Source organism: Melospiza melodia, chromosome 19 (genome assembly GCF_035770615.1).
Source record: "Melospiza melodia melodia isolate bMelMel2 chromosome 19, bMelMel2.pri, whole genome shotgun sequence".
In the NCBI taxonomy this organism is placed as follows: domain Eukaryota; kingdom Metazoa; phylum Chordata; class Aves; order Passeriformes; family Passerellidae; genus Melospiza; species Melospiza melodia.
Genome location: NC_086212.1, coordinates 6,975,864 through 7,002,930, shown reverse-complemented (window position 1 = coordinate 7,002,930; position 27,067 = coordinate 6,975,864). Strand labels below are relative to the sequence as shown.

At 43.5% G+C, this 27,067-nt stretch overlaps 1 protein-coding gene across 2 annotated transcripts in view; it reads left to right on the top strand.

Annotated features, from left to right (window-relative positions):
- The window catches only part of STK4 (serine/threonine kinase 4), a 48,763-nt gene extending 24,942 nt beyond the window's left edge, over nucleotides 1-23,821 (top strand). For both annotated transcript variants that reach the window (XM_063172228.1, XM_063172227.1), the window contains one exon: nucleotides 20,737-23,821. In XM_063172228.1, coding sequence (XP_063028298.1) covers nucleotides 20,737-20,895 — 159 coding nt within the window. In that variant the 3' untranslated portion in view covers nucleotides 20,896-23,821. The remainder of the gene's footprint in view (nucleotides 1-20,736) is intronic.
- Nucleotides 23,822-27,067: the final 3,246 nt, after the last annotated feature.

Below are 27,067 nucleotides of genomic sequence, written 5' to 3'. Positions count from 1 at the left end.
ATAACAAGTTTAGCAGTGTATTTCCTCTGAGTGGGAGCTGTAGGTGCAGGGAACACCCAGCCAGCACAGGCAGCACAAGCAAAGCTCTCTGCCTTTCCAGCAAGCAGGACCCACAAATATTTTCAGAACATGAAAAGCAACTCTTGTGACGTGTGTGACCCTGTTTACTGAATTCCATTAGGACTGCAGCATTGCCACGTGCACAGATTCCCACTGTGCTGGAAGCAATAAAAGTGAGCAATAAATTGGCCTTTGGGTCACCTTTGTGAAGGAATTTGTAGAAATTTCACTTCCCAGCTCTGTGTGTTTCTCTAGTTCAGTTGTGTATGAATGTACCAGCCTGCCTTGCATATAAATTTTGGAACAAAGCTGCTTTTCTTCCTGTAGGATGAGAAAATTGCTTGAAAGCAGCTTTAATAAATAACGTGGGTGTTTTTATTGCCCTTATCTGAGGGTTTGTACAAGCTCACGTTGTATAATGTAGTCAAAGACTTAAAATCATGGATTATTCCCATTTGGATAAAAATTGATTGATTTGATGACTATCTATGGGTAAAAGTCATGCTTATTAATGATTTATTAATTGAAAGCATCAGTGTAATAAGCACTGTGGAATAAGAAAAAAAGGCATTAATCAGTTGTATCCAGTTCCTCTGTCCTAGACCTGCCTGCAGCTATAATTTCTGCATTGCCAAAGTAGGCAGGTTTGAGCAGCCTTTTTCTCCAGTTTGCAGCATTCCAAGTAGAGATGAGATCAGTGAGATGCCAGGTAAATCTTTGTTCCTCTGGGCATTAAGAAATGATTGAAATATTATTGCTTTCTGCTACTGCAGACTAGATAAATTTGCCTTCTCTCCTTTTCTGTATTCCTCTCCCTCCTGTGTGACTAGCACCTGGAGTCTCCTGTCTTCCAAAACAAACCAAAAAAAAGCAATATTAAATTACAAAAGATTTTTACTCTTTTTTTGCCTGTGGCAAAACCATTTGACCTTTTCTTGACTAACATTGTTGTTCTGAAGCAGGCAAATAAGACACTATTTATATCACAACGGCAATGTCACATTAGATGAGGGTTAGATTGAGTCAACCCCATCCTCTGCAGAGCTGAAAACCCAGAGATCCTCTTCTGAAAGGTGATGAACTCCTAAATTCCTCCTAACTGTGATGCTTGGCAGTGTTCTGGTTGTGGTCAGAGATGGCATTAATCCAAAGTATTTCCAGAAAAGTATTTGCAGCCTTGGATTTCTGAGGTGGAAGTTGTTATTAAATGATTAGTCAGCGCCTGATGCTGTTCATGTTTATCCCCTCTCATGTTTGAGCAAGGATCTTTAAGCCCTGTTTGACTGTGAACAATATTTTCAACAACGTTATGATTTATTTAACGTGGGGAGAAAAATACTAATTATGGGCAAAAATTCTTGCTTTTAGGAAGAACATAACAAACTCTAGCAGAGATTGCTGCAGGGGTAGGCTGATAATAGGCAGGCTGCATTGTATGGATAATTCCTAATTGCCATAATCAGATCTCAGAATTTTTGTTGTTGCATTTGATTTTGCCAGTGAACATTAGTCACATGCTGTTGCACAGACTTAATAATGCTAGAAGATTTGTTTAGACAATGTCCTACATTTTTTCCCTTTAATCTTTCAGTAGTACTGTAACATATAGGGAAATTAGCTGTGTAGTGTTTCCTGCCCTTAGACACAACAAATCCTTTACTTACTCCTATTTTAAAAGCCTTTTAACTGCTCTGAGCACGTCAGTATTCTAATATCACTTGTGGTTAAAGCACAATCACTTGTTTTTATTCTGGCCCTGCTTGAAAGGCCCTCCGTGTTGCCAAACCCATTGTAGCACATATTTGTGGATCAGCCAGTCATGAATGTTAGGTATTACATCAGTAATCCTTTTATTGAAAGCCTGTTTTGTTAGCAAATTAGCAGGTGCCAGCCTCTCCTGGCTTGTGGCAGCTTTGACAACACTGAAACCTTTTCAATTTTATTCCATGAGTGTGGTTCCACAGGCAAAAATCAGTGGCACTTGGGCCCCAGTGTGTCTCCAATTTTGCCATCATGATGTGGCTGTGGGTTTTTTAAAATACCTGTAGTGTTGAGCTTAGGTTTTGCTGTAATTCTAAGTCATATTTTTTTCATTTATCAGTGAATTTTTGCCATCCTGGGGGCTTGTTTTGGATGTCAAGTGAAGTCGGACATGAACTTCTAACAGAGATTAGGGCAGGAGTGCTGCAGGACATCAAGTCCTGATGGAGTTGGAGCTGTTTGCTCCAAGGCTTTCTTTGATTCCAGCACCTGTGGATGTGCCAAGCATTCCTTGCCTTGTGAGGTGCCTGTTGAGAGCTGGATTGGTGCAGGCAGTGTCCTGCTCTGCAGCTCTCCCTGTGCTGCCCTGCAGAGCTGCAGGAGGGAGCTGGGCTGTTGAAGGAGGCAGTGCCATTCCCCTGCAGGAACTCCTGCTTTTCTGCACTGGCAATCTCCATCCTGCTGGGAAGGAAGATAACAACCAGAATCAAGGTTTATGTCTTTTTCCTAAGAAGTGTGCTGCTTCTTTTGGGAAAACCTTGATTTGCTTGCATCTGCAAGGTCTTGGTGAGTCAGACCTGTTCCCATTCCTGCAATTATCAACAGCCCTGATGTGGGCCCATCCTTCTCTCCTTGGCTTAATGGAGAGGATCTGCATTCACAGGTCCTCTCATTGAAGCAGAGACACTCTGGAGCAGAGCTTCTGTCCTTAGGAAAATAACACATACTGTCACTGTCATATTGTCTGAAAATTCCCTTTGCCAGGATTTCTTCTCCTGGGAAGCTGAGAATCCTCAAAGAAAAATGAGAACAATAATTATCTGATCTGCTTCTCCTGTGTTTTGCTGCTTTGGAATGTGGAAATTGTTTATCCAACATGTGAATTGTTTTTACCTAATGGCCAATCATGGTCCAGCTTTGTCAGGACTCTGGAAGGAGTCAGGAGCTTTCATTATCATTCTTGTTAAGCCTTCTGTCTGTATCCTTTCTTTATTCTTTAGTATAGTTATAATATAGTATAGAATAGTATAGTGTAGTTATAGTATAGTATAGTGTAGCTATAGTATAGTTATAATGTAGTATAGTTATAATATAGTATGGTTATAATATAGTATGGTTATAATATAGGATAGATATAATATAGGATAGATATAGTATGATATGATACTATATGATATGATTGATATAATATAATATAATATAATATAATATAATATAATATAATATAATATAATATAATATAATATAATATAATATAATTAATATAATATAATTAATATAATATAATATAATGCCTTCTAAGAACATGGAGTCAGATTCTCAATTCCTCCTTCATCCAGGGGACCCAGAATATACCCTGGAGGATGTCGGGCTTTGCAGAAGTGGAAGCAGTAGACGTGGCCAGTTGGTCACATTTCTGTGGAAGGTGACAATTGCCGTGGCCTTTGGTCACAGTGCCGCCACCCTGCTGGGAGTGAGCCTGTGTTTGTTCCAGCCCTGTGTCCATGCTGGGATTGCCATTCTCTGGGCTGGCTCATCCCTCTAGCTCCCTCTGAGCTGTGTCTCCCTGGCTGCTGATGGGAATTCCTTTGGGCAGGAAAGATTGCTGTGATTTCCCTGCACTCCAAAGCAGCCTGCATCACTTCTCAGTGCACAGTGTCAGCTGTTTCTCTGCTGCTGCTGCTGGGCAGGGCTGTCCTGCAAGCAGCAGAGCTGTGGCTTAGGAAATTTTTCCAGGGGGAAATAAAGGATGAGCAGGAGGTGTTAATTAGCTCTAATTGGGAGGAAGAATTCAAGAGCTCATCAGCTGCCACTTCTGCCAGGGCTGCACAGGCAGAGCCCCCAAGTACAATCAACAGTCTGGTCTGTCTGTCCTGTTCCTGCCTGTCAGAGAGGGAGCTTCAGTGATTGCAGGAGCTGTGGGGTCACACCCAGCTCTTGCCCACCTGTTGATCCCTTCCCAGTTGTTTCAGCTGCTACTTCCAAAGTCTCAGGCCACAATTTGCTGTCCATGTGTGATTTCTGTGCGGAACATGCTCCTTAAAACAGACCGGTGTTGAAATGAGACATCTTCATTTCAGAAGTGTCTGTGCACCACTTACTCTGGCCTGTCACAGACAAATTTTATGAAAAACCCTTTCCTTAGGATTTTTTCTCCTGAGAAGCTGAGGGGCCCCAAGAACAAAATGTAAACAATGGTTATCTGCTGCTGTGGAATGCAACAGGTGCATCTGTGATTGGTCTCATGTGCTTGTTTCTAATTAATGGCCAATCACAGTCAGCTGGCTTGGACTGTCTGGTCAGTCACAAGATTTCATTATCATTCTTTCCTATTCCTTTCTTTCCTTCCTAGCCTTCTGATGAAATCCTTTCTTCTATTCTTTTAGTATAGTTTTAATATAATATATATAATAAAATAATAAATCAGCCTTCTGAAGCATGGAGTCAGATCCTCATCTGTTCCCTCATCCTCAGGCCCCTGTGAACACTGACACACGGGCCTCTGGTTCTGTTTGTTCACCCTGAGTGCTGCCCAGGGCTCCTTGGAGCTGGAGGCTGTAGGAGTTGGATGCTGCCTCACCAAGCCAGTGGTCTGACAAGTGCTTGAAGCAAAACATCAAGGAAACTCTTAAAATTTAATTAAGTCCAATTTCTAAAAATATATTTGCCTCCTTTGGAGATCTTAAATTGCAGGAGTTGGTATTACAACTGCAGTTTCCTTCAAATAGCTGAATAACTGTATGTCCCTTTATAATTATTTGATAGGAAACTGATATTTTCTCTGTCTATAAGCAGCTTCTGGCTAGGGCTTTTAACAGCTACTGCTTAGATTTTTCTTTTTTTACAAGTATAATGTAGATAAAAGCAAACCTTCCTCTTCCCTGAGTGAAAATATAATTATTTTTCTTGAAGTAGTAAAGAAAAATAAAATTTTCTGTTTACTGGAGACAGTGATTGATTGTGGTGATCTCACCTGGGATACTCTGTTGTTATTCACATCCTCATTTCTGTGATTTTACTAAGTAGTTCAAAATGTTACATTGGAACCAGATTTTTAAAATAAATAAATAAGGAAACCCAATTCTGATATCTTTACCAGTAGAAAAGGGAAGTGTGTTGGTAATGGTGTCTTCAGCTTGTTTAGCCTGAACAAGAGGCTGTTTGTTTGCAGTGAAAATGGGAATGTGAATCTGGTTAGACAAGTTAGGTGTTGGTGTGACAGCAAGAAATTGAAGCGTATAGAAAACTGAATTCTTTCAGAGCAAGGCTGCCAGAGCACTAGGACCATGGTATATTTTTTATATGTATTTTATTCTGTATTTTGGGGTAGACAGCAGCCTGCAGATCAGAGTCTCTGTGTGTCAGGTGTGGTCCAGGCAGGCAAGACCCAGCCACGGGGGATGGCAGTGGGCTGGAACCCAGGCCAGGGAGTCCTGGGGCTTCTGCTGCTCACAGTGACCCCAGGATGTGTTAGAAAGTCTCTTTTCCCAGCCTGCCCGTTGAAGGAGGAGAGCTGAAGAGCCTCTTCAGTTCTCATTCTCAAGATTGTGTATTGTTCCTTATCTGTAAAATTCTTTCTCCTGTCTAGCTGAGGTCCATCCAGCAGGACAGACAGAGGCACTCTGCCTGCCCCCGGGCTGATGTTATCTTTTTATACCAAAAACTTTGTGTACATTATTTACCATAACTTCCCAATACCTATCACCTATGTTAGACAGTGAGCTTCTACTCTAAACCAACCCAAAAGTGCCAACATCACAGCAGAAGATGGAGGCCAAGAAGAAGAAGAAGGAGAAAGGCTGGACATGCCCAGATTCCTTCATCTTGTCCCTTGAACTCCCATTCTAAAAACCCCAAAAAATCTATTTTTCACCCTGTGATAAATTCAACATCATTCTGCTTCAAGTGTCATGGCTTGCAGATCTTCATATAAGGTTGGTAGCTTGCTCCATGGGTCATAATCATAACCACAGGCATCTTAGGCTCTGTGCCAGGGTCTCTGAGCCCCCTGGCAGGGGTTTGAGCAATCCAGGACAGCCAGGGGGATGTCCTGAATTCCAGCAAGGGAGGTGCAGTGAGGATGCCCTCTGGAGCAGCAGGTGCTGCTCAGCCTGGCACCACCCAGGCACGGTCCCAGTGCAACCCCAGGTGCAGGAACTGCAGCCCCTGCCCCTGTGCAATACCTGCAGTGAGCGTGGCCGTGGCTCAGCACAGCCCAGCCCCTCTCCCAGCCCTGCTCAGGAATGGCTGCACACTGGAACCATCTGTTTCTTTCACTGCAAGTGATTTATGGGGAGGAACTGTTGGAGGGCAGGTGATTTATTGCTTATCAATAACAGTAAACACACGCTGCTTTACAATGACCAGAGTCTCTAATTTATTGCATTCTGTCTGTGAAGGTGTCATTTGTCTTGTGAACAGCTCGTTGTCTGCCAGTACCTGGAACATCCAACGGCTTTGGTTTCTCTGAACATCCATTTGGATAGCATTTGTTAGCAATCTAATATTGATGCTTTATAGCTTTACTACCTTTTGTCCTTTTAAAAGTTCAATCGATTAAAAACTTGAGAGTATTTTCTGTGCAGTTGCCAGCTTTGAAAATGATGGCAGACTGAATAATTGGCTCTTATTTTGTTGGAATTGGCCTTTGGGTCTTTGCTAGCAGTAGGAAGAAGGCATGCTGAGGAGGCAGGGTCAAGGCAGATGCTAGGAATACTTGCATTATATAGGAAAGCTGGTGGTGTGTGACTTTTTATAATTTGTCTTTTTACAGTGTTTCCTGACTTTGCTGTGATCCTCTTAGGTTTATCTTCTTTTTACTCCTGCCTTTTAAGCAGCTTGGTAAAGGTGTCAGATGCAGGCCTCTGCACTAATCTTTCTGTTTCTCCTTTCTCCCAGACAAATTACTCAAGTGAGTAATTTGAGTTGGTTACTGAGACACCAGAAAGTCTGTCTGCTTGGACAGCAGCAAAAAAAAGCTGTGTTAGAGTGTGCACATTTGTAGGTCATTTAAACAGCATCACTGAAAATCAAATAATCTTCTGACTTCTATTGAATTATTATGAAACTTAGATTATATTCTTTATTGTCTAAGACAGCAAGTTTCTCTGACCCTTGTGTGATGAATGAAGATTGATTGTTCAAAAAATTCGTCTGAATACATATAGTTTTGTGTAGAAGAATAAAAAAGTTTGGTTAAAGTAGAGCATTTTGCAATAATATTTTTTGAAGACTGAACCAAACACTTTGAGTGAATCTTCAGGGATTTCTCTGTCCAAGTGTTTCTTCCCTTCATCTATCATGAACTCTCCTTTTTCCCAGTGGTGACTGGAATAAAAATTACTTCTCAGACACTGACTTCTTCCAATAGTCTTACTTTGAACATAAAGTGAACTTATTTGCTGGGGCATTCATCAGTTTGAGAGATAAAGCCAGATCTGGGATGGCTGATGGATATCTCTGTCCAGGCTCTGTGGAACTAGGGCAGGTTCCTGCTTGGGAAGCAAGAAAACTTGAGCTGCTTGTTTCTGCTGTGCTGGATCTAAAATAAAGATTTCTTTCTGTGGGAGAGCATTAAGGCTACTATTTTTTTTCCTTTTTGTGGGAGGGAGGGAAACAAACTGGAATAAAAGGACTGTTTTTCTGACAAGAGGAGGCAGTCCAGGATAGACAATTATTAACTTTCAAACCTGAATTGTACCCCCATGGTATCTCCTGCTTATTGAGGAGGATCCTGAAGTGTTATTGCTTAGATGTAGTTCCACTGTGAAGTATGATTTATAAAAAGAGACAGGTTTTCCTGATGTTTTATTCATTGGTTTTAAATGTCACCTGTCTTGATTCATAACACTGACATTCCTTGAATGGATTTCCTTTTTTTTTTTCTCTTCAGCCATCTGCCAAGAATTTTTAAAGCTCTGTTAATTGTTTATTTCTCTTTTAAGCATTACCTTTCCAGCATATTTAGTATGTTCTTCCCAGCAAATACTTTTAACTTGTGACATCTTTATTAAGTACAAATGGTTCATTCTGTCACCTTGTAGTCAAACAATGTTTTTAAAAATAAGCCCAGGAGCAGCTTGCTTCTCTCTTTTATTGTTTAAGTAGTCTTGAATGTTCTGTAACATTTGCATGAGGAAGACACTCTGAACCTCACTGCAAACCTCATTGGATTTGTGGCCAGTGTGATTCACAGCGAGTTCTGTGTACGTAGGTTTGATAAACCTTCCCAAATTCCCTTTATATCAACACCACCAACAAAAGAAGAATATACCACATTTGTTTTAAAAATCTGTTAGCAATATTTAAAATTGAAAAAGGCGCTTCAGAGACATGACTCTTGTCTCTGCTGGGGAAGAGCATAGATTCCTGCTCTCTCCCATTTGGTAACAGGGTCATTGCTCACCACCTGCTATCACTTTGGTGCAAACTGACATTGATTGCAAAGCACTTACTGCCACAACTTGCTGTCAAATTTTCATTTTTTGCTATATTTTTGTATATAGCAGGCCTTCTGTGACATGAGGCTTTTAGATGAAACCTGCAGTGAGTGGGAAGTAAAATGAGTTGCTGTAGTTTGTTGCTTAGGTCATAGCCCTTAATGGAGACTGAAATAATGTAACCTGAAATCGACTTCGTATCAGAGTACTCAGACTTGTAAATTCAATGTCCTGGACTATCTTGGAGGCCCCTTGCCTACTGTAGATTTAATCTGCTAAGACATTGACTGAAAGTTTTGCAGATGAGCTAAGTAACTAAAAGAATTTCATCCTGGGCCTCTGATTATTGGGTTTGTTCCACTGCTGCTGCATGGTTAAGGTCAGGCTGCAAAATGCATTTCTGCTTTGGGAGAAAGGGGAGAGGAATTGGTGGCTGGAGGTGTGATGCTGGAAAAATGCTCTGACCACACTGAATTCTTTAGAAAACCTGTTTGAGCCTTGTTGTGCCTTGAGATCTGTTTTCAGGGCTGGATGCGTTCTTGGCACAGCATCTCCCTCAGAGAAAGAACACTGCTGCTGAAACAAGATCTATTTGAAATGCTTCTAAAATCTTCTTCCAGCTCATCTGTCAGTGCAAATGTTTGCAAAGGGTAATGTAGCTTAAAAAGACAGGCTTGTCCAGGTTTTTCTCATCTGTACCAAAAAGGGGCTCCTTTTGGAGACTCTTTGCACGGAGAGTTTATTATAGCTGCTCTGGGTTGCCTTTGGGGGATGGAGTCTGGACCATCTGCAAAAGTCAGGGGATGAAGCTTCCATCAGGCCTCTGTGAGCACTTCCAGTGGGCAGGGTCTCATCTGGAAAAGTGCCTGAAGTGATGAACTGTGAGAGGAGCAAATTTCCCTCAGTTCTGACTGCTGGACCTGGTGCATTTGACCTTGTGCAGCCTCTCTTGTGTCACTTTAAAACCTGCAGGAGCATCGAGGCATTGCTTATTGCAATGTGCGTGTGTAACCTTGGGGTGTCTTAGATCAGATATTGGGGTGAAATTCTTCCCTGGGAGGGTGGCAGGCCCTGGCACAGGGTGCCCAGAGCAGCTGTGGCTGCCCCTGGATCCCTGGCAGTGCCCAAGGCCAGGCTGGACAGGGCTGTGACACCTGGGACAGTGGGAGGTGTCCCTGCCATGGCAGGGGTGGCACTGGATGGGCTTTCAGGTCCCTTCCCAACCAAACCATTTTATGATTCATAATCAAAGCTTTCACCTTCAGGAAGAGGGAGAAAGAGCAGCTTAATACACATAGACTGATACAGTCTGAAAGGAATATTATTCAGGAATATTTAATTCCTTCTTGTTTTGTGTCCTGCCATCATGCAGGATTGTTATAAATGGACAACGAGTAAAAGTGAACAACTGGGGAAACGTTTCACAGTGAATTGTGCAGGTTAATTCAAGACAGATTTTGTGGAGATGGTTCACTTGGGGACTGTCCCCAAAAATATTTGCCTCTTAAACACATGCCCCTGGTTTTAAAGAAAACTGCATGGACATGTAGCCATTTATTTTTCCAGAATGCCCTGGGAATCTCTGTAATTCAGTTTTTTCTCAGAAAGCTTTTAATTCTCCTTCCTGTCTTCTTTGCCTTCGAGTTGCAGCTGTTTCCTCCTTTCCCTGAGTGAAACGGGAGAGGCAGAGCAGCATTGGACCAGGGCTTTGTAAATAAGCCTCACTTTTGGGTAGACAATGTGGAGTCTTCCTGAAAGCAAACCCCTTTCAGCAGCTCTCCTGGAGCTGCAACTAAAATGGGAGACTAAGACTTAGAAATGTTTGTTGAATAAAGTTTAATACTCTTAAGATAAGTAGGCCCAAGTTATTTAAAGCTGCAATGGCTGCTTGCCATGGATGATGTAGTCTGAAGCCATTGAAATTGGAACTGTGTGTTTTAAGCCTTCACTTAAAAGTGAAAAGGTTTAAAAATCTGCCTTGCAGATTTGAGTGTGTGAAGTCTTCAGATATGTTAATGATGCTTCTTACTCCACACCATTAATAAAGGCTGTATTCAGGTACTGATTTGGTCTTAATTAATTGGTTACCACTTCAGTTACATTTGTATTTCATACTGAGAAATATTGTATGAATTAATCACTCTGAGTTCAGGTATTCTTACTTCTTCAGTTCTTCCGCTTTATTCAGGATAGGTGATCCTGAATGAAGAATTTAATTATTAATCCTTCAGGACAAGAGAGAGTGGGATTAAGGGTACCTGGAATTGGAAGGGAGCTCCTTTATGGACATATGTACCCTTCCTAGAAGAACTTTGTTAAAGTGAAGCACCTTATTGTTATGAATGCCAATAAGGATTCTGGTTTTTCTGAATTTATAAAAAAAAATTGATTTGTAAAAAATTTTTGTTTGATTTAAAGGAATCAGCATTTTCTGACCGATTGCTCTTCTTCAAAGAAAGAAAAAAAAAGGAGAAAAAGCTAACGTTGGTCAGCCCTGTAATTTATAGCTGAGTTGTGCAGCTAGCCAGATCCTCATGGCCTAATGACATGATTTATTTTAGCATGTTCAGAGGTATTTTTGTACTCTTACTTAAGAAAATTAAATCATAATCACTTAGAGAAGGAAAAAAACCCTGCTGTTTCTATTTAATCAAACCTCTGGCAAGCAAGTGCTTTTTAAAAGCAAACGGTGCTCGTTTTTTACTTCTTTTTTTTTCTTTTTTTCCCTTGCTTGCTTGTCCAGACAGGCTGACCTTTTAGCTTGGTTTGTAATTCAGTTACTGAAAAAAGAATAGCAGTGAGATAACTTGTCTTTGTGGTTATAGGATTAGTCAGCCACTTTCTAAACTGCTAAAGAGTTTCAAGGTTTGGACTCCTTGAAGTTCAATACTGCAGAATAACACTGCCATGACCATTTGTCATTCCCTTTGTTTACACTACATGTGCACAGGACTTGGGATGATTTTGGAAGTGAATGGAGCTATTCACACTCATAATTGACACTAAGGCTAAAAAAGGAAATTTAATGTTGCAATTTAGAAGATTAAAATTAATTGCTCTTTTTAAAAAAAGCTTTATTTTTTTAATGATCACTCAGCACTCATATCTGCAAGTAGACCTTTGGATGGGTTTTCTTAATACTTGAGGACAATGCTGAGGGTAGTAACAGCTTGCAGAATTCTATGGTTGGGCTTCCAAAACTTCCCTGAGCCTTGTAAGGATGACAGCAGGGATGAGTGAAGTGCAGTTCTTGGCTGGGAGCAGCCCAGGGATGCCCGTGCTGCTGATCCAGGCTGTGGTGTTCCCACAATTCTGTCAGGGTGGCCAGGGGGAACGGGATGTTTGCTGTGATCCTCTGAAATTGGGAATTCCCTCATACCTTGCTGTCTTGGTTTGGAAAGACAGGTGTGTGCTGAGGAAGGCAGGAGCGTCCCCTGAAATGGAGAATGTAAAACCCCTCCCTCTGAATTATTAAAAATTTGAAATTAAGGGGCTCTCAGGCAAAAACATGGGAGCAGGAATAACAGTTCTTTATTAGGGAAGAAAATAAAAAAATAAAATAAACAATGCAGTAAATCAAAACAACACTGCCAGAGTCAGAACCCAACCTGACACCCTGTGGGTCAGGGTGTTGGCAGCAGTGCCATTGGAATTGTGGCTCAGCCCTCCTGCAGTGTCAGGGCTGGTTCTGCTGGAGCAGGGATCCTGGAGAAAGGTGCAGTCTCTTCCTCTGAAGATCCAGTGGAAGGAAAGGCAGCTGCTGTTCCTCTGGGGAATCCAGTGGAGGAGCTGTGCTGGCATCCCAAAACCTCAGATTTTATCCAGGTAGGAACGCTTGGCTCCTCCCCTGGGCACAGCATCTCCCAATGGGATGATGGAATTTGATCTGCCATGCAGTGACATGACCCACGAACAGAAGAGATCTCGTAGAGGGAGGATTGGTTTATGGAAGAGATAAGGAAAACTGACCAATGAACAGAATTGCCACACCTCTAACAGATGGCAAATAAAATACACATTGCCCAGCAACAGGGGACACTTGCCAACAGCAAAGCTGCTCTCTGGTTCCTAAAGGCTTTTGAGGAATAGGGGAAAATGTCCAAAGTGTGGGGAGGGTGGGAAGGCAGAGGTGTCTCTGAGCTGGTGAGGAGCAGTTGTGTGTCCAGGGTGTGTGAGTCCCTTCCCGGGCAGCCCCAGGAATGGGCTGCTCAAGGTGGGATTGAGAAATTGCTGAACCAGCAGGATCAAACATTATGGGTGTAAATGTAGCCTGAAATAAGGTATAGTGCAGTAGCAAAGCTGTGGCAGTTCTTGCTAGAGAAGAGCAAGAAGGATGGCACACATTGCCCTCCAGGAATTCTGCAGGGGTAGTACAGATACCATGGTCTGGTGTCATGAGCCGTTATGTTAATCAAGTAAGCAGAGCTACGTGGAAAATTACCTGGGATCCTTACTGGTATCATAACAAGAAGGTGCTTCACTTTCAGTAGCCCCACATCTGTGTCAGTGAGGTAGAGCCATCCCAAACACATCACTTGAGAGCCCCTGGCTCTCTGTTGAGAGATGCACTTTCCCAGTTCAGCTGGGGATCAAAAGCTGAGTGTGTGGTAGTGTCCATCTTTTCTTCCACAAAAGTGATGCTGTGATTGCAGTTAAATATTTAACTGGCTGAAGCTTCCTTGACCTCTGGGTCACCTCTGATCTCATTGGAAGTGGTGTTTCTTTGTGGAAAGCCACCTGCTGCTCAGATGAGGGGGCCTGAGAAGAGTCTGCAGGTGTGCACTGATCACAGCTCCTGCTGTGATCTCTCCATCTTTGGGCACTGTAGCTGCAGTGCTCTTTTGGCTGGTGCTGGATGCTGCAGCCCATTATGTGTTTTGCCAGTATATTGCCTAAATAATTAAGGTGCTTTAAAAGCAGAAGCTTGTGCTGCTGAGACTTATTTTTCAAATCTTTTGAAAGATTAATATCTGTATTTTTAATCTTGCATGAAATCCCGCAATGAGTGCATTTCATCCACTGCTTTCATAACAGTGAGAAACTTCACTGACATGCTGATGCTAAAAAGGAGGAAAAGCAAGATAATTAGTGCTTGTGTAGGCACAAGGGCTCGTTCTGATTTACTGCAGCCCCTCTGTAGCATGGCTCCTTGACAGATCTGTGAAGTTGTAAGGACCTGATGGATGAGGAAAAATGGTCAGAAAGTGCCACTAGGTCCTTGTGTCCTTTGCTTTTGACAGCTTAAAGTGAATAAATAGTTAATGCCTGCTCATACATTACATCAAAGCTTTCTTGTGCTGGAAACGTAAACGAGAACGAGGCACTTAATTTTTAGAGCAGTGATTGAAAGTATGCCAAGTGATATTGAGGCAGCATTTCAGGAAAAATGCTATGGGAGAAAAATGGCATGCTATTCCAACACCAATTTATATCACCATCTTCAAGATCTAAAGTCTGGAGCACTGCTGAGCCTGAGAAATTACCTTACTACAATTTAATTTTGGCTGGAGAAATTGAGGACTTTTTTTTTTTTTTCTGGTTTAAAAAAAGTGCATAGTACTTTTGAGTAATCTGTGTCCTCAGAGTATATTTGATGCGAGCATTTAATGGATACCTTGTTTAACCAGTCTTTCAAGTTACTGGAAGCTAATTCCTGGATAATCTCAGCTCTTGCACTTGTCAGAGCTCCCACTGAATCCCTGGGTTCTCTCTGTAGCACCACTGCAGTCCTGCAGCTGCAGCCTGAGCTCTGCCCCAAGGTGGCTGCTGCAAACCTCCTCCCAAAAGTAAAACTCTGCTCAAGGAGGTGATAGCAGAGAAGTTCAGGAGTTGAGGTGAATTCACATCAGACTGATCTGCAGGGTTTGGAGAAGGAATGTCAGTGTGCCCTTGGTGTTATCAGCAGAGAAGCATCTTGATAGCCTTGGTGATGGCCAAGGTCAAGTGGAGCAAGAGTTTAATTGTTCTCTTCTGTGAAGAGCCTCCCTTCCTAAAGGACACCTGAACATATAATTGAACTTGTAGGAATTGTTTTATGCTTGTCTCACATGTAGCCACTTCTGCTGTCGAGTGTGATCATCAACAGCCTCCCCTGAGGGGTTTCCACACCATTGCAGTCCCAGTTGGTTGTTCTGGTTTTGTTTTTCCAAAGCAGACTGTTGCTGCTGTATTACTGTGGAAATGCTTTGCATTATCTCTAACAGCAAATTCCTGTTTGGCATTTAATGTTTAGCATAGCTTAGGTAACTTGATTTGGGTAAAACCCCTTCTCAAGCCACACTTAGAATTTGCCTGTCTAAATACACACAAAAAATTGATGGGTTGTGCTCCCTGCTGATGGGATTGATGAGTTTTATGGGGGGCTTTGATCACTGGATGTGCAGTCAAGAACTGTTAGATTGCAGCATAAAACCAGGCTTAAAAGGAAACTATAACAATAAAAGCTGTGCTAAATAGACAATTAATTTGTTTTTCCTTGGCTCCCATCTAGCTTGTATCTTTTCTACTAAGAATTTATTTCCCTGTGTAGCGTGGGAAGCTGCAATTTTATTACTTCTGTATTTTAGTCTTCAAACTCCCACTGCCCCTTATGAAGTGATAATTGCCAAAGCCAGTTTTTCTAAAGGCTATATAAAACTTAAAAGTTTGACATCAAGTTATGTTGAGCAGTAAATGCCACCTGGAATCTCTGGGTGAAAGGCAGGCAGAGCAATTGCTACAGCTGGGTGTTTTCTTTCTAAAAAGCGTCTGGGTAACAGTGGGAGGAAACTTGGAAAACACCCTGGGCATGTGGAAGACAAGTGTTCAAACTCACAGGAATGATGGTAGAGGAATATGTCTAGAGGGCTAAGGAAGAACAACTTCCCAGTTTTATTTGTAGGATTGGTTGTAGTACCAAGGCTTGAAAATATTCTCTTTTTGAAGAACTGTTCAAATGCTTTCAGCAGGAGGAAAGTAACTTCATCTCACCAGTGTCATACTTACTCCAATTTTAGCTCCAGAAGTCAGGGTCCATCTGCACATTTGAAAATGGTAGAAAAGCTGCATCCACCCAGGGGATGGAGGGTTCCTGTTTGGCACAAGCCTCAGGATTTCAAAGACAGTATTTAAAAGCAAAGCCCAGATAGCCTGAAACCTTGCAGACATGCAAAGAAAAGGCTTTGTGCTAAATGCAGGGGTCAAATTCAGTGTCAGTGAGTAAAAAGACAGTTTCAGGAGGAACATGTTTTCCACTTGCCCCAAGATAATATTGTTTGATTCCTGTGCAGTCAGTGAGTTAGAGCTTGGCCAAAACACTTTGTTGGGAGAGAAATGTGTGAAAGCTGCTGGGAAGCAGCTCATTTCTGCTTGGTGCTCGTAATTCATGCAGCAAGGAGATTTGGCTGGCAGTGGTTTTGCCAGAGGAGCAGACCAGAATGATGGCTGGGGTGGCTCAGGGGTCACTGGACAGCTGTATTTGTGTCAGTGGTGCAGGCTGGTCCAGGCAGTGCTGACCTTGTGCTGCTCAAGGACTCCTTGAGGATGTGCCAAGCCCCACACTGGGCAAGCTGCAGACAAACCAGCTGTAGCAAACCAGCACGGCTGCTCCTTGCTCTGAGGGCTGTGGGTACTAAAAGGACTGGGATAAATTATTTGCATCAGCTTCTAATTCAAAAAGTTTTCACCATTTTTGGGGTTTTTGTTTAGTTTTCATGGGGACAGGGCAGAGACTGAGTTAATTCTCTAAGCTTTGTGTTTCACAACAGATTTTTTTGTTTTGTTTTATGTGAAACAAAAATCTGGCATGGTGGTAGGGTTTTGGGCTGTGTCCTGCTTGGGACAGAACAGCAGAGGTATAAAGTTCAGACCATGGTGCCCTTGAATGCCAAACCTGTGGCTGTGTCTGCAGAGAGCTTAGATTATTCTCCTTTTGCTGCTTAGGCTCATTTACATTCAGTGCAATATCATGTTGCTGTGACACTTTACCGGACTGTGGGAAATGCAAGTGGGGTTTTTTCCCCCCCTGTTTTTAAAATGCTGGTTTGAAAGAACTGCAACTCAGAAGCAGTTTGCTGAGTTGAACATTATTCAGTGGGGTAGTTGTCTGCAAATCTGTCAGAAATGCTGACAAAGGAATGTCATGAATAGCTTACAAACCTTCTCCTTGAGGAAGAAATTGTATTTCAAATGATCTGTTCCTGATTTGTCCATTACCACTGCGTAGGCATGGAAAGGCTGGAGGTTATGTCCTTCCAAAGGATATAATTATGTATGTCCTTCTGAATTATACAGTAGAAATCATCAGCATGTTAAAACAAGATGTTGCTGTCAGTGGTGTCTGAAGAAAACAAACAGCATCCAACAGCTGTGGGTGAGAGGCTTTCAGATGAGCACTTCCACCTCTGGCATTTGTCTTCAGTTGGGCATTTTTACAGAGTTAAGATCATTCTCAAAATCTCAAGTAAAAATTCAACTGTTAATCAAACAGTTAAAAATTAGCTTTCTCAACATACAGGCTTGCTGGAAGAGTTTCATGTGCTGCCTCCTCACCATTTTGATAGATTTGTTTGGCCAACCTTAGAACAAGTATTTTTTATCCAGCTTTACATTTGAAATGAGATTCCTTTCTTTAGAAGTTTCGCTTAGGTATTTGATCAGCATGGACAAAAATAGATAGCTTTACAGAGACAGTTAGGCTTCTTAGAGCAGAGGAAATGCTGAGAAGTGAGGAGAGGAATGGGACTGAGCCCGTGGCTAAAAGCAGCTCTAATTGCAGCTGCTCAGTGCTGAGACTTTACCCTGAGTAACTGTCTGTCATGAGATGCTGTCCTTGTCCTTCTTGTCTTATTTTGCTCCTGGCATTTCTCTAAGAGAAAAATGTCATTGTCCCAGGAGTGCAGAAACAGATACACTGGAGTCTAAAACTTCATTTCTGTGCCATTGCCTTACAGTGCAATGCCAGGCAGCAAAGTGAAATGGAGGCCATCACATTTTGAACAGTTTGTTGGGGTTTTTTCCCTTCTGAAGATGTGTGTGTGAGTGGAAGGACAGGCTGAGTGGTTGCCCAGGCCAGGTCCCCGGGCTGTTGCTGTCACAGCAGGAGCAGAGAGCTGGGTGTCCCCTGCTCTGGGTGGCTCTGGTGGCTCTCACTGGGGACCTGCCAGTCTCCCATCAGTTCATCTGGGCTGAGCAGTCACCTCCTGCACCAGTGCTGCCCTTTGGCTTCTCCACCCCTTCCAGGAGCAGTGTGGCATTGTTCCAGATGAAAACTGTGAGTTGTTCATGTTCACTGACAGGGTGTCCCTGTGCTCCCAGGTTCCTGAGCACATGGACTTGCCTCCCTGTTGGGGAAGATGAAACAGGAAAGCCTTATAAATATGATTGTCTGGCAAAAGGTTTTGAGAATATGGAAACTATGAGATTGAAATGAAAGCAAGCTTTGAGATCCCTCAGTTACTGAACAACGGGAAAACAATGGCATGGCCAGCTGAAGGTGATCCCCTTTTGATGGAACAACACCCTCTGCTTGCAGACAGGCCCAAGGGACACAGCAGACCCTACAGCTTGGCAGAAGGGGCCCAAAGAGGAGTTTTTAGGGTTTAAAATGTAACACAGTGTGGTAATGTAGTGATTCTTATAGGCTGTATGTAAATGCTATAGGATTTGTATCTTGTACTAGATTGGCTAGTGAGAATTAGAATATTCAACACAGAAGATTTATTGTATTGTAACAGGAACCTCGCTCCTTCTGCTCTCTTACCCTTTTACTCTCTCACCCTCTCATCCTCTCTCCCCCTCTCCTCTCTCAGCCTGCTCTGAGCTGTGTCTGGCAGCTCCCAGCAGGGCCCTGCCCCCAGGCCCTTTGCAATAAACCCCAAGTTCCAGCCCTGGCTGCAGAGATCTCTGCTCTCCATCCATCCCCACTGTCCTACCCCCAACACTCCTACACCTCCCTTCCTTCCCCAGCCTCCCTGTCGTGTTTAAGCCATGATCAGCTCTGTGAGCTCCTCTGTGCTCTGCATCATGCAGGTAACCCACTTCCAGTTGGCTCATACTCACATAAATCTGTGGGCTTTGCCCACTCCAGACTTAGCTGTGCTCCAGCATCTTCCACACTGTTCAGCCATCTGTCCTGGCAAGCACAGTCCCTGAATTGTCAAAGCTGTGGTGTCCCTTGGCAAGCAGCTCTTACACTTTGCAGGAAGGCTTGGTGTGTCACTGGAGGATGTCCCTGATGCTCCTCCTGCTCAAGGACAGCTGTAGGGCAGTGTTTTCTTACAGCCACGTGTTCTGGAGAGCCCACTGCTGTACATCTGCCCTGCCAGCTCAGGCGCTTTGTTTCTGGCTCTGAGCAGCACCCAGGCACTTCAGGAGGATGGCAGAGAAGGCTCAGAGGGCATCTCTGGAAGATTGCAGCCCTAGGGCAATTTCTCACATCTAACAGTTGGCTTACACCTTGAGCAAGGTGGTTTAGATTTGTTCCAATACTCTCTTTAAGCAGTCCAGCACTGGGAGAGGTGTAGCTGCTTAGTATATGTATTCAGTACTTGTATTAATATTTTCTTCTGGTTTGCATTTTTATTTGACTTTTCAATTCCCTGGACTGTGAGGAAGTGGAATGTTGAATAATTACCTGCTCCTTAATAAATTAGTGTGAAAAGGCAACTGGTGCCATGCATCAACTTAAACTGCTGCCTGTTAAAGTTGCATTAATGTGTATAAATAATATATATCTTTGTGGAGGAAGTGCTTTGTCTTTCTAATGAACAGTTGCCTGATTGGAAAGGCTGAAATACTGTATACCCTGGGCAGAAAGGTTGTTTCATGTGTGCTTGGATTATTAAAATGGATTTGTGATCTTGAAACAGCAGAATATGAAGTTCTTTAGCAGAATATGCTAAAGAACTTCAAAAGACATTGTGAGAAATTAAGTAGCAGGTGACTTTGTGATTTAGGGACTGGTATCTCTTTCACCTCAGGAAAAGGCATCAGGAGTTCCATATCTCAGTTTTAAGCAGTGGTGCAAACTGCCATTAAACATTCATTTGTTGCCTTATTGTAGGCAGCAAACATTTCACTTCATGTTTTGGTTCAGAAATGGCTTGAAGAAAAATCATGACAGCTGATTAATTAACAGCTAAACTAGGACAGCCCCACTTGCAGGAAAATAAAGATAAGTCACTTAATTATGACATTTGTCGAAAACAACCAAAAAAAATTGACAGTTTTTTGTTCACAAGAAAGAACCCACATTATTTTGCGTATTCTTAGCATCCACAGCAGGTGCTTAGTGATAGCAGGTGCTGCACAGTAATTTCTGTCCTGCTGGAGTGCCTGTAAAACAGTTTCTCCTGTGATCATTTGGTCTTGGATGGGGAAAGGACTGGTGCTCAGGTAAACATCTGAAACATTTCCAGTGTCCATATTTTTAACATTATACTAAAAACCTGTCTGTTGCACCAGTTATAATATTATAACATTACATAAAGGCTGTAGCTGTGGACAGTTTAGACTGTCCCAGGCCACACTTGGCATCTGTAATCACAGAGCAAAACTTCTGCTTGGCAAATTGCCACAAAGCAAAAGACAGCCAATTAAACAAGGGTCAGGCAGAGAGAGAAAATTCAGGGAGAGGGAGTTTGTCCAGATGAGCCTGACTTCTTCTTCACATGTACAGGAAAATACAAATTGTACTTGCATATTTTATCAGTACAAGGCTGACCCAAAGTGACCTGGTGTGTGTTTGTGCTCTGGGATTTCTGGTGTAGCAGAGTCTGAATTTTTCACCATAACTGACTGAGATTCAGCCTCATTGTACATAATTGCCTTTTTTTTTCACATGTATCTTTTGTCAATGATATTATTTTCTTCCTGTTCCCTATGTCTCCATTAGTCATTTAGAATAAGGAGGTTTAGTTGCAAAGAAAGGAGAGGAGAAGAGAACTTTGCTTTCCTTCCTTCTCAGTGCAGCATTTCTGTCCTAAGCCTGCAAAACAAAGCATTAAAAAAGCAACTCCATGGGGGAAACATTTCACTGGTTGGTTGTGTGCTCACAACCAGCAACCAGAGCATGTAATGTACCTGTGGAATGAGCAGCAGCAGTATCCTGGGGCTCACACCTCTCTCACTGAGGGCAGCAGCCTGGAGCAGAGCTCTGGGTGCCTTTCCCTGCTGGAAGATGCTCTGTGGCCGTCAGAGGAGCAGCAGGATCCCTGCAAGCATGCAGGTGATGGTTGCACTGATTTATGTGTCTGTTCCTCTTGTGTCTCCCTGCTAGCTGAAGACTTGGAGCGTGGATGAGCTGCAGAAGAGGCTCTCTGCCCTGGACCCCATGATGGAGCAGGAGATCGAGGAGATTCGCCAGAAGTACCAGTCCAAGCGCCAGCCCATCCTCGACGCCATCGAGGCCAAGAAGCGGCGGCAGCAGAACTTCTGAGCCACGGGGGGAACCTTCCCCCACCCTCCAACAATCAGCCCCTTGCTTTTATGACTACTGAACAGATTGATTTCTATTGAAATATGCTAGCAAAATAGAGGGCAATACTTCTGCTCGTTTATTTTTCCATAGCACCTTTTGTGAACTCAGGAATGCCGTCACGTGGAAAATCCTGATTGTGTGTTTTAGTGTTAGACTTGTATTTAAAACGTAATTCCAAAAGAGTTCTGTTACTGTTTTTAGGAGGGTTGTTTATAAACCAGAGGAACCAGATAGAAATTGGATAATGAAAGTTGGCTCACTCTCTTTTCAACTGAACTTTCAGGAGTCTATTTTGGTTTAAGTTAATACAGATGGCTGTCTGTAACAGCTGATTCTTTTGTGGGTTTTTTGTTTTTGTTTTCCTTTGTGAATGCACAGACTCAATTTCAAGCTGTTAACTGTTTCTACTGTTAAGGTACTGATAAGTTTTAGGTCACTGAAGAGAGCAGGTGAGAACATGTACAAACTGTTCCAGCCTTTTGAAAGAAACTTAAATCTCAGTTTTTAAAAAGCCTGTAATAAGCCCCATGCCTTACACTGTGTGCTTTAAGCAAGTGTTATTTCTTCAAGACCTCAGTTTTGTCCTTGTTCTGTGTACTTCATGAATTTACACGAGTAGATAAAGCATGTTGTGCCTCCATAAGAAATTACATTCTGTAATTTAAAATCCACACCCACTTAAAACCAAAAGCCAGTCAGTGATCTGATACCCCTTTGTCTGTCTGTTTGGAAATGTCCTTCAGGGAGACCCTGCTGAGAATGGAGTGCTGGGAAAAAGAAACAACCTTTGAATGGGTGGAAGTTGTGTGAACCTCTCTCAGGAATTAGGTACTTCAGCTGTGTCTAAGAGGACTTAAAAATCTCCACAGCTTGTGAAATATTTTATAGGCTTCATTTCAAATTTACATCTTTGGATGCTTGAACAAAAACTTGATTTCACAATCCTTCACATTTCTGCAAGGTTTAGCACATCAGGAGAGTCAAACTGAAAGTGAAGACTGTTAAATTAACAAAGATGTGCATTCATGGTGGTGGAGCAAAGGTGGAGCTGATCTGGATGAGAAGACAATTACCAGTGTCCTGCTGGAAGAGGTTCAGTCTCTTCCAGCTCCTCTGGATGCTCTTGTGTTTTTGTTTTTTGGTTTTTTTTTAATATCCCTGCCCAGCATAGCTCAATCAGCCAGGATGCCCCAAGCACGTACAATCGCTGTGAGGACGGTGCAATCAGCTCACATCAGAGTGGAGAATAAAACAAAGCCTGTTTGAGGGCAGAGACTGAGCAATGCCTCTGCCCCCTGGGCTCTGACAGCACAGCTGTGCAGCTCTAGGTGTGCCTAGCACATGATGGAATGTTTGGGCAAAGCAAGTGTTTCTACCACTGTTATTTTTATTTTGTTCTGATAGAGGGAATGGTTTCCACATCGTGCTTCTGAACTAGGCCTTGGTGCATCACCCAGATGATTAAACAGCAGTGTCTCCTGAATCTAATGCTGCTACAGAGGTGATGTGTTTGTTTCATGTTTCTGTAGGGTCTTGTTTCCCCACTGGAGCAGGCTCTTGGCTGCTGCTCACAGCTGTGAAAGGAACCAAGCCATCCTTACCCTCCTTGCATGGGTTTGTCTCAGTTTGCTGATGCAGTGGGATCACAGCTGTCCCCAAGGAAAAGGGAGACAGTCAGCAGTGTATGTAGGGTGCTGCAGGAGGAGCACATCCTGGGATAGCCAGCAGTCTGACAGCCCCAGGTGCTGGGGAACATCAGGGCTCCTGCCATGCTCATCTGCAATCTGTGCAATGGGCTTTGCCCTAACCATGTCTTCATGATGAGCAATTTTCATGAGCATCCTTAGCCTCAAAGAAACTCCTCCAGCTTAGCAGGGAGTTCTCTGGTCAGTGTTGGATCCTGTATAAGTCATTTGGGTGGATCAGGCCCAGCACCTCTGGTGTGACAGACACAGAGGTCTGTGACATGGTAATTTGGGCACTGCCTGTGTGGTGTGGCTCAAGCCTGTTCTGCTGGAAGGATTTTTTCCTCTGCACTGTATAGATAACTCCGTGGAGATCAGAGGGCATTAGAAACCCCAACTTTAGGGTGAAACACCACGAGGTGGTGTCTATTTACAGAATATGCAACCTGTGACTGCTGTAACTGAATGTAAGCACTCTTGAAATACTCTGCTTTGCTGACGTGATTGTCTTAAAATATAGCAAATGAACCAAAATAACTAAAACTGGTCCAATGGCTTAACTGTCTTTGAACCTTTCTAAAATGCTTGCAGTGGGTGAGACTTAATGATGTTTCTTGCATTTGGAGCTGTAGTGCAGAGGAATTATTTTCTCCTTCACTGATTTTCAGTTTGTTGGAGAAAATATTTCCCTTTTTGGTCCCTTTGTAGAATGTCTGGGAGCACAGTACCTGTTCATTCCTCAGAGTCCTCCAAGCTGTGATCAAGGCTGGTACCATAAGAGAAGGATGTTTTGACAAAGTTTTAAGCAAAAAACTTGCATAATTGAGAAGCTGCATTCATGTGCTCCTTGGGCCCATCTGCATTTGGAAAGGGTTCTGGACAAACCATTCTCTTTGCTTCTAAAACCCAGAGATACTGATGGTGTCAGTCATGTGAGACTTACAAATGTGAAGTTTGTAGCTTTAACTGTTTTTGTAACAAAGACATTAGCAACACTGGCATAAACTGCTGACTTGAAATGCTGTTTTGTAAGATCTGGCTGTTTGTATATAATAGTGTTGGGTCTTTAGTTTGTATATGTATGGAACAATAACTTTTATTGCATTCCTCTCAGTTTGATACAGGAGATTTTGTTTGATCTTTCTCAAATATCTTGCCTTATTTGTTCAAAGGGGCAAATAAACTGTCCCTACCTGAAAGCATCAGTGTTGTGTCTCATATTTATGCCCTGCAGTGCTTGGGGGTGTTGCTGTTTACCAGGACAAGTTTTAACAGGATGAACTTCTACTCAGCCAGTGTTATGCAACATTCTGGAGGAGGGCACAAGCTTTCAGGAACATGGGCAGTGAACATGTCAGACACATGTTTTAAAACATTACCAATTCTTGCAGCTTGAGCAGAGGGGCAGCTCCATGTGCTGGCAGCTCTGTGGGGTTCAGGAGGCGATGCTCAGGCAGTTCCAGCAGGGAGGAGCACAGGCAGCCCTGCCTGGAGCTCCAGCCATGCAGGAGGGATGATTTCCCCACGGGATGCTTTGGCAGATGGGGATGCTGAGCCCTGCTGTAGGTCCTTGCTGTCTGCAGCAGCTTCCCTGAGCCTGCAGGCACATTTGGGGCTAGGTACATACCAATCTATCCACCTTCCTACACAACAGGTGAGGCTGGAGGCTCGCTCCTAATTCTGGCTCACTTGCTGCTCTTTGAGCTTTCTAGCTCAGGGAAAGATGAAGCTGACAGTGAGTGGGTGCTGCCTTCCCATGGTGAACTGTTGGCTTCAATGTGGTTTCCCTGAGCAGTTACTAAATCTGTCCTGGAGGGATGACTAACTGGAGCAGAGACAGAATTCATTCAGGAGTCAGCTTTGGTTAGCAATTCCGGAAGAAACAAAATAGATCTGAGCTTTTAAGTGTTGGGAAGGAGCTTGGGAATCAAAGGGAGGGAGGCTGCGGGCTTTTCTAGTAACTGGGGAAGCCTGGAGCCCTCACATCCTCTCAGCAGCATTACCAGGCTATTGTGGAGCCCCAGAGCAAGGGGAGGGAGGGTTGTGCAGCCACGCCAGGGGAGGGTTTGTGTGCGCTCCCTCTGTGCTGGCAGCACTGCACCTGCTGCACCAACTTCTGCCTGTGGCTAACAAACCCAGCAACACCAGCTACCCTGACGGTTAGCCTTGGTTTTCTCCCCTGTAAGGTAGAAAGTCAGCTCTCCACAAAGCCCATAGCACCAGCACTTTTTAATAATTATAAGCATTAAGGTACAGGAGCTGCTGTGCCAGTGTCCTTTTTGCTCAGCTACTCATTTCCTACACCTTCATTTTGTACCATTTCCTGCTGTCCACAGGCCAAAAGAGTCTGAGCCTGGATAAATGCTGAGTGTTGGCTGACAGCCCTGCCTCGAGAGTTGACAATTTTTCATTTCACTAATCATTTTGGCGAAATTTTGACGAGTCAAACCAGGAAATACCCATCAGCTCTTTCTAGACTGAAAGTTAATTGCTCTTTAATTTAAGAGCCCAGGAAGAAAGCCAATGAGTTAAAAAACTTTAAAACAATTCAATTCCATCTATGAAGGACTGCCCTGCTCCCCTCTAGGGTGTTGCTGTCCAAACTGATACAGTGCTGGACGTGGAGAGAACCCAGAGTCCCTGAGTCCCATCCTGAGTGGTGACAGCAGCCTCCTGCAGTCCTGTCTGTGCACAGCCAGCACACAACTGAGCTGTAAGGTGCATTTTCCTCAGCCCAAGGGGCTCACAAGCTCTGGACCAATATTCCTTCACTACAGAGAGCAGGATCTTGGAAGAAATGTGGGGCAGTTTTTCTCTCAGCAGACTCGAGGTCTGGATGTGAAGATGCTGTGAACATTGCTGGTGCTGTGCCTCCCTGCAGGCCTGACCTCTGGGTTTTATTCCCTGAAATGGTGTGGCCTGTCTAGGCACATTTGGTTAATTTAATTCCATGCCTTCAAGGCTGCTCATTTGGCTCTCTCAGATGGTCAGAATGGAAGTTTTGATTTTGTGTTTCTCCTACAACTAAGTTAGCAGCTTGGGTTCAGGGAAAGGCTAAAGTGAACCCGTAAGTATATGCAGACCTTGGGGCTGTCTCACTACGAGGCAAAAGTGGTTTAGCATTATTTTGTAAAAAAAACCCCATGGAATTACTGCACTGTTTGTTTTTACTGATCTCCTTCCATAGTTCAGCAAACAGAAGTAACACTGATTCAACGTGTCAAGCACTGTGCTCAAGCAGTGAGAACTGATCTTTGCTGAGGTCAGCAGGGTTGTAAGAATCTGTGAGCAGGAGAGATCCCAGAAACACTATCAGTGAGGAGTCTTTCCTTCCTGTAGATGAAGCCCTTTAAAATCTCCTGGTTTTCTAATTACCAGCCAAGTGCACACTCCATGCTCAGGGTTGTCATGGATCTGAAAGTTGGCAAAGGAAAAGAAGTTTTAAACAAAGGTAATGAAGTTTACTTTGTCTCTTTGAGCAGAGTTGTCTAATTCTCAGCTGCATTAAACAGCTTAATAAGGTCACTCCTTAATCACCATTCCCTGGAGGCAAGAGAGTCATGCTTTAGTCAATCATTTGGTGAATGTGGAAAGCAGCTTTGTAGGAATAACCTGATAAAGTGTGTAATTGATTTACCCACTGTATCAAATGAAAATGCAGCCACTCAGGAAAACTGATTAGGGATTAGCAAAAGAACAAGAGTTTCCTACTTGCCTTAGCACCAGGAAGAGAAGCCTGTCCTTGCAGCCCAGTGCTGCACAGCCTGGCTGGGAGCGTGGGCTGTGCTCACCCACTCTGCTGCTGGGCACCTTCCTGCTCTGCACAGCTCCAGCTCTGCCAGATCTGCCTGCACAGCAGTGGGAGGATTTTCCTGGTGCACTTACTCAGAGCCATACAAATCCTAATGTCTTCACAGGGAGCAGGAGGCTAAAAAAAGAAAACATCTTGCGTGGCTTTCCCAAACCCGAGCTCGGAGCTCTCGTGCCCCAGCCCCCTCTGATGTGCCAGAGGGGCTCACAGATCCTGCCTTGCTTGTAGCCCCCAAGGTAGGGCAGCTTTTGCCTTGGAATGATTAGCAGAATGGGGGTTTTTAATTTTTTGTTAGTTTTAAATTTTTTTTTTTGTCTTTTTTGAGAGACAAAAGCTCTCAAAAGAATAAAGATTGAACTGGTTTTACCCCATCATGCCCAGCAGACAGGGAGAGCAGTGATGCCCTCCCCAGCCAGCCCCTGCAGAGCAACAGCCTAGAGAACCTCCCTCATTTCAGAGCATCAGAGAGCCACAGACAGCACCAGGATGTCCAGGCATGAGGACAGCTGTCAGCTAGAGAGCATCCAGCATCCCACAGCATCCCACAGCATCCCACAGCATCCCATCATCCAGAGCAGCATCCCACCACGCATGAGCACATCCAGCTGCCACAAAACAGAAACCAGCATCCACA